General features: G+C 42.3%; 1 protein-coding gene across 1 annotated transcript; it reads right to left on the reverse strand.

Annotated features, from left to right (window-relative positions):
* Positions 1-460: 460 nt before the first annotated feature.
* Positions 461-2346, reverse strand: LOC102975846 (nuclear cap-binding protein subunit 3-like). The gene is given in 3 exon segments (XM_055091614.1): positions 461-1027; positions 1029-2081; positions 2083-2346. Coding segments are annotated over 3 exon segments (1884 nt in total).
* Between the last annotated feature and the right edge of the window lie 5513 nt (positions 2347-7859).

The following is a 7859-nucleotide window of genomic DNA, read 5'->3' on the forward strand; positions in this document are numbered from 1 at the left end:
ACAACAGACAGACTATACAGTTGGGATCATTTAAAAATAATGAGGCTCCCCTCTTTGCCTTCTTCCAAAGTATATAATATATATTTAACAGCACATAAGAAGACACCACTTGAGCTTCCCTCGTAGCCAACAGGAAATATTTTCACATATAAAAATTAAAAATTTAAACTTTTAAATCATTAATATTTTTTAAACATAATACAGATTTAAAAATTGTTCAACATTAACCCATGACCCCACCCCTAGCACAAAAATCCACCCCAAATCCCAAAGTCACAGTTTTTTGTTCCTAAAAATCCCACAGCACTGAACTCGATCTTCACTTCAAGCTGATCGCTAACAAGGCCCCCTAACAGAAATCCCCAGGGAGGAACGAAGGGCAATAGACGCTGCGGCTCTTATCTACCTGGGCAGCACGGGTGCACCTCTGAGGTCAGGTCCGTGAGATTCGGCCCCCACACTAGGATCCTGGAAGGGTGAGCTGGCAGCTTCCCTCATCTTCCCCCTCGAAGGCTGTCCAATAAGCACCTGGGAATTGACTTTTCTTGGGAAAAGGGTGCTGGTAACAGCAGCTCTTCTTTTGGCGAGACTGTTTTTTCTCCTTAATCAGAGCCCCCCACGCCCTTTGCAGTTCGGAGTCATCTTCCTCTGTGCCGGGCGCCCTGTGATCCACTTTCTTCGTGTTCTTTCCTTTGGTCTTGGGTGCAGATCCTAAGCGAGTCCATAAACTACCTGATTTCTTCTCCCGAGTATCAGAGTAGAGGCCTTTAACATCTTGCCTGGGAACACCTAGCCTACTATGTACATCAGAAAAGGGCTCTCTCCGAACGACTGGGTTACTACTAAAAGGCTTTTCCAGAGAATGTGGTCTTTTTCCTAATCGCTGGCGTATATCTGTTTTAGTACTGCTGCCAGGTGGCCGTGGACGTGTGTGTTAATGTTTTTCATCTAACAAATGTCGGACATCTGCAAATTTCTCAGGTGTTAATTTGTTACCAATTTGTTTTTTTATATTGCTTGTAGATAAGAGTATCTGCCCTCATGGAGTTCCTGATATTTTTCAACTGAGATTCCACTTCATCAGCATACATCGTCATTTTCATGCTCTTCTTTGGTGAAGGAGTGGAAATCATTTTCAGTTCTAGATCACAGTCCATTTCATCCGAGTCTGAGCTGCTGACACTGGACCGCCTAGATGTGCTCCGCTCCCAGGTCTGCTTGAGGGCCGGGAGCTCCTCGTGGTACTCCACCACCACCCTGTCACCAGCATCCATGTCCTGGTCCTCCTCTTCCTCCTCCTCCTCTTCCTCCTCTTCAATGGGTTCCTCAGGAACATTCACTAGTCCGGAATGTCGGTGTTCATAGGCTGTCAAGCCAACGTCGTCCCCAGTCAGGGCTCTCTTCTTGATCACGTCCCGCGGAATGCGACGGGAATGGTATCTTCGCTTCCAAGAACTACTAAGAATTCCTTTCATGCCTCCGTAATTTGGATTCCCATATTTCATGTAATACTGACTTCTTCTCGCTGCTCCGAGTTCCTTTTTGTCATCTTTTGTAGCAAATCTCATGAATAACCTATTTCCTTTAGCAAGTTTGTTAGCTGGACGAAGATCATTTCTTAGCAGAGACGCTTCTTCTACCTGAGACAACGTGACCAACTCTACATCACTTGAGTTCTCATATTCAACTTCTCCTTCTTCAGCCTCATCGTCATCGGAACTGTCTTCCTGCTTGTCTTTTTTACTTTTCTCAGATGACTTGTCCTCATTGGCGTCCCTGCTTCTTATCTTTTCCAGGGCTGGCAGGGAACTCATATTGATAAGGGCTCGTGTGGCTGTCATTTCATCCAACCAAACCACATGACAGGGGTTATCATCCAACCACTCAACGTGGGCCGGAGGATATTCTTTAAAATAGGAAAAGACATCCTGGGTACTCATCTCATCTACGCTGCAAATATAGATTGTCTCCAGTCTCACTTTGGGGATTGCTTTCTTCATCATGTCTCGGTCCAAGGCTACATTTCTTTGGACAAGATGTACTTCTGATCGAAAATGGAAGCGCTTGGCTCGCTGTTCTTTTCTTTTCAATTGCTTCCTTGGAGGTGACATCGATTCCAGTGATGAAGCTGCCAGCCTTGTTTTCATATCTTCTGCTTGTGTCCGGGATCAGTTCCTTCCGCGAGTGCCGAACCGGCACGACCTCCAGCTCGCCCTCCTCCACCTCCATGGGCTCTGGCTCGCCGCGGTCCAAACCTGACTCCGCTTCTGGCGACGGGGGCCCCAAGGCCGGCCCCGCCGGGACCTCGGCCTTCACCGACGCTCGCAGGCCCCGTACGGCCGCCATCGCCGCCCGCCGGCCGCACCACTCTATTTTCTTTTTAAAAATTTATTTGATTGAGGTAAAGTTGATTTACAATGTTGTGTTAATTTCTGCTGTATGGCAAAGTGATTCAGTTATACATATATATTCTTTTTCATATTCTTTTCCATGATGGTTTATCCCAGGATATTGAATATAGTTCCCTGTGCTATACAGTAGGACCTTGTTATTTATTCATCCTACATATAATAGTTTGCATCTGCTAACCCCAAACTCCCAATCCGTCCTTCCCCCTCCCTCTTCCTCTTGACAACCACAAGTCTGTTCTCTATATCTGTAGAATCATTGCCTCTTGAAGGATAGCTGTCAAACGAATTGCTCAATTTGGAATCATAGAATATCCCTACAAACTCTGGGAAGAGCTTGGATTTTGCAGCCAGACCTTCCTGTGTTTGAGTTTTATTCCAGTCAGTTATTAACTCTGTGACCTTGTGCATATTAATTAACTGAACCTCGATTTTTTTTCTCATCTGTCAAATGATAAAACCTACTTTGCAGGGTTATTGTAGGCATTAAAAAAGATCTATGTTAAGACATAGAAAACAAACTTATGGTTACAAAAGGGGGAACGGTGGGGAGGGATAAATTAGGAGGTTGGGATTAACACATACACACTGCTATATATAAAATAGGTGACCAAGAAGGTCCTACTGGAACAGGGACCTATACTCAATGTTTTGTAACAACCTATAAGGGAAAAGAATCTGAACAAAGTAGACATATGTATGTATAACTGTGTCACTTTGCTCATACCTGAAACTAACGCAGCATTGTAAATCGACTATAATTCAATTTTTTTAAAAAAGAGAAAATAGCACAGTGGCTGCCTGACATATTTTAGAAACTAAATGATTGATAATCTTCATTTTCAGCCTGTGGGAATTCAACTGAGTTTGTGGCTGACGGTAGCTGAGTTTACCATAACACTGGCTCAAGTCTTTACCTCAGGTTTGGTCATGTTGGTTGAGCCATATCATAGAGCTTTGTGGGATTTTTGTGAAGGTAAAATAGATATTTTAAACTGTGCTAATAAAATCTGCTCAGTTTCTAAGAGCATCATTCTTGTTGGCAAGTTGACTGCAGAGTTATAGCTCCTGACTCATACTCTCAATTGAGAGTTTTTGGAGAGTATTCTATATTGAATAATGTTCAATTAAAAATGCAAAATATTTCCTGTTGAGAGTGTTTGGAATATTGGATCAGAAATTAGTCCAAGAGACAAAAGATGTGGTTACTGCCCCCATCTCTCATAATTTTTAGACATATAATCATTGCTAAATCATTTAATCTCACCCGTTCCTAGTAATATTCTCATTATTAAAATGGGAATAGGCATGTCTGACTTGCCTACATTCACAAGGTTATTATGAGAACAAAGAAAATAACATATATGCCAGGCTTTGGAGAATTTTTAGCTGGGTACAAAATATCTAGCACAGTGCCTTGCATTTGACTAAATATTTGCTGAATGGAGATGGTTGAATAAATAAAAACAGAATTAAGAAAAATGGAAAAGACTTGGATTACAGTCAGTTTCCCCTGAGGATGGAGAAGCAAACATAGAAGTCCACTAGCCTAGAATATTGTAGTATTACTAGCATGGCTGGACTTAGTGACTTAGAGCTACAAAATTCCACACCAGAAAGAATTTTGAAAGTTGACAAGTTCAATCCTCTCTATCCATAGGAAAGTGAGTACAGAAGGGGAAAATGGCTTGTGGATAGTGGTAAAGTGGGAGTCTCAACCTTTGTCCTCTAAGTTTAAGATGAGTGCTGTTTGCACATTACCATGCAGCATCCTTCCTGGCTTGGTGATGGCCCCTTCAGCTCTGAGACTGTGCAGATTCTAGGGAAATGTGTCTGAGCCATATTAGCACACACATGGATGAGATCTGATTCATGTGCTTTGCTTTAGATCCAAAAACAATACAGTCATTAACTTACACACATTTTGTCCCATAAGCCCTGAAGGTATTTATAGTTGTATTCTGAGAATTCAAAAGTGACAGGTAGATTTTACCATTCTCTCAGGCTCCACCCACATTTCCAAGGTCCTGAGGCTCTTCTTCAAATGAACAGAGGCCTTCACATGTTGACAAAAGCCTGTTCCGTGTGGTCTGGTGTTTCCAGGCATAGAGGTTCAGGTGCAGGGGTGATATCACATTCTCTTACAGCTCCGTCATAAATGCACTTTCCATGGTGAACCGCTCTTGCATTAAGGATCCTGAGACAACGACAGGGCTTGCTTCTGTCTCAGACCAACCCATGGCCTGTAAGTCTAAAACTTCTGTACCAATAAAAGCTGCTGAGTTTCTGAGAGCGTCATTCTTGCTGGCAAGTTGGCTGCAAAGTTCAGCTCCTGACTCACCACTCTCAATTGACAGTGTGAAAGTACACATGGGTGTGGACACAAGACCATGTGCACCACGCGTGGAAATGGGCTATGCATTGGGTAGTGCTCTTTCTTGCCATTGGTGGTTCCTCACCATAAATTGGAAGCAGCCCAACACTGGATTTCAGTGTAGCTCTGGAGTATTTACTATGTAGGAAACATAAGTTATGCTGTGTGGGTTCTTTACATTCATCAGTCCTGAAGAACAAGGAGAAAATTCAAATTTTTCTTTTCCTTGGGTAGGATTCTTGGTTGTCAGTTCAAATGAGATTCCACAACTTGATTATGGGGGTCTTCACCCCAAAGTGTGGATTGAACCTGTGTCTCCAAAGCAAAATGCAAGTCGAAAGAATTTCAAACATCTTCGTAGAAAAACAGGTTCACTTTCATTTACTCGTAGGCGTGGGTGTCTTTAATGAAAATGTCTTAAGTTGAAAACATACAAACTGTTATTCTTGATTATGTAATTGTAACAACACTCTAAATATATAAAGTACCCTTTCTCTGGGTCAAAATTCCCCTTTGGTGTCCATAGTTTTGACATGATAGATGGATAGGGTGTGTGTGTGTGTGTGTGTGTGTGTGTGTGTGTGTGTGTGTTTTCGGGAAGTAAACTTAAAACCGAACATGGGTACATTGGGTAAAAATATTGATGAGATACGAAGGACAAGGAAAGGGGGCAGGGTATTCAGGCCGACTCCATACTTCTGGTTTGTGTGTTTCTCATGCCTGGTAGAGAAGAGGAAAAGTGGGTTTGTAGAAGTGTGGACATTTTGGTTAAATTGGACTCAGGGTAGATTACTGGACCATCCCTTTTTCCTCTCCCCATCTAAATATTATGAAAACACAATAAATCCAATTCCACTTTCACACTTTAACCTTGTTTAAAAAATTCTTCTCATTATAATTATTTCTAACCTTTTAAGCTAGTGACTTACTGGAGTTGAGGATAATGAGGTGGTGATCTTTCATTTTCCCATATTTTGTCATTGTAGGATACAGTAGCTATGAATTATGTTTCCTGCCATAGCTCCCCAATTGCTGGGTGATCTTAGTTAAGGCTTTTGATCTCCTTTTGGGTCTGAAGAAGAAAACCAATGAAACTAATCTACATCTGAAGCGTTAGGTCCACCAAAATAGCAAATTTCAACATTTCCCCTGGCAGATAAGGCTGAGGTGAGGCAACTTCATCATCTACTCTGCAGGGAGGCAGGAAATGTAAAGACAAGAACAGAAAGAGACAAAATGGTGCAATGAAGTAGTGAATTAAATCTTTTTTTTTCTTTTTTTTCTTTTTCTTTTTTTTTTTTGCGGTACGCGGGCCTCTCACTGTTGTGGCCTCTCCCGTTGCGGAGCACGGGCTCCGGATGCACAGGCTCAACGGCCATGGCTCACGGGCCCAACCGCTCCGCGGCATGTGGGATCCTCCCGGACCGGGGCACGAACCCGTGTCCCCTGCATCGGCAGGCGGACTCTCAACCACTGCGCCACCAGGGAAGCCCTAAATCTTTTTTTAATTTTAAATTTTCAGAAGTTTGATTTGAGAATTAGGTGAGCATGCATGTCATTGCCTTTGGTAGGGACCAGTGAGAGAAAAAGAACCAGTGTGCGGTGAGTGTCTTTCTGATGAGAAAAAACAAATTCAGGTATCTGTGGTAACACTTGTTTGTCTCCTTGTTTATCTCCTGAAACATCCCTCGATCTACACAGAACCACCAGAGAAAAACCACTGCACAGTCATCATGTTGCCCCAAATATATCTTAGAGAGCTGACCTGAAAATTAAGACGGAAATTCCGTGACTGGAGCTATGCATTGCTTACAGTGTGATCTTGGCCATCGTTGAATACTCACCCGTCTCAAATGTACACACAATCTTCCTACTGAATTTTCTTTGATTTGGGAAACCTGGCTGGTGCTCTTATTCAGAATCCACCCTCTTTAATCTGTAAACCAGGCCAAGCAACTCTTAGGAACGATTCCTGAGATAAAATGGATTATACAAAATATCAAATACATTATCTAATGATTACTTTGTCATTGAGAATGATATCTAAAATTCTCTGCCAGGAGTCTGAAAAGATGTTCCTTTGCCAGGTTGAAGCTGGGAATTCTGTTCCCACTTTATAGGTGGGATGTGGAACGCTGATGTTTTAGAGCTGAAAATCACTAAGGGCTTAAGAGGAGAAAAACACACATGAAGCGTGTTGATTTTCAGTTCTGTGGTTGTGTGGCCTGTAAACTCCCATAACTCTGAATTCTGATGCTATCCCCATAAGGGGAGATTCTAGATCTAATATGAATTCTCCTAATACTTTTTACAAAACAAAACAAAACAAAACAAAACACACACATTAGCTTAGTTTTACTACTAGCATGTTGTACAGGGCAGAATTTAAAGCTTTTGCAGCTGTCTAAATAGATTATTCTTCTAATTTGCCCTGAGTCTACAAAGCTTTATTCCTTCCACAAATATCTATTTTGTGCCTGTTTTCTACCAAGCTGTGATCTAAGGCATTGGGTACACAACAGGGAAATGTGATGCCTTCAGGGAGCTTAGATCCGGCATTATTTTCCTTTCTATGATAAAAAAATCTACTGTAATTTTTGTACCCTTTTCCATGGCAGTTTCACCTTTGTCTCCCACCATAACTGCCACCATTATGTGGATGACGCTTTGGTCTCTTTCAGGACATTTGAAATCTCTCCTAAGCTGTGGTCTAAGATTTTCAACTTTCTGATTTTCATACTTACATGTATCTCAAACTCAAACTCTCTGAGACTATGCACATATATCTTCCTCTCTCCTCCGCCAACCAGATCATCTTTATAACTTTTCTCATTCTCTTAATAGCACAGTATTCCCCAGCTCCCTAGTTGGGTACCATCCCCCTCCGTGGGCCCGTACATGCAACATGTCAACAGGTCCTTTAATTCACCCTCCCCTGTGTGTTCCCCATCACTTCTTCTCCACTCCTATCACCATCTCATTCTGGGTTGACTTCTCTCCTTCCAGCTCTGTGATAGTCACTCAACTGGTGCCCCATTTTTTTCTCTCTATTTCATCTCAATCATCACGCCCACTGC

The sequence above is a fragment of the Physeter macrocephalus genome, chromosome 16 (assembly GCF_002837175.3).
Source record: "Physeter macrocephalus isolate SW-GA chromosome 16, ASM283717v5, whole genome shotgun sequence".
Taxonomy (NCBI): domain Eukaryota; kingdom Metazoa; phylum Chordata; class Mammalia; order Artiodactyla; family Physeteridae; genus Physeter; species Physeter macrocephalus.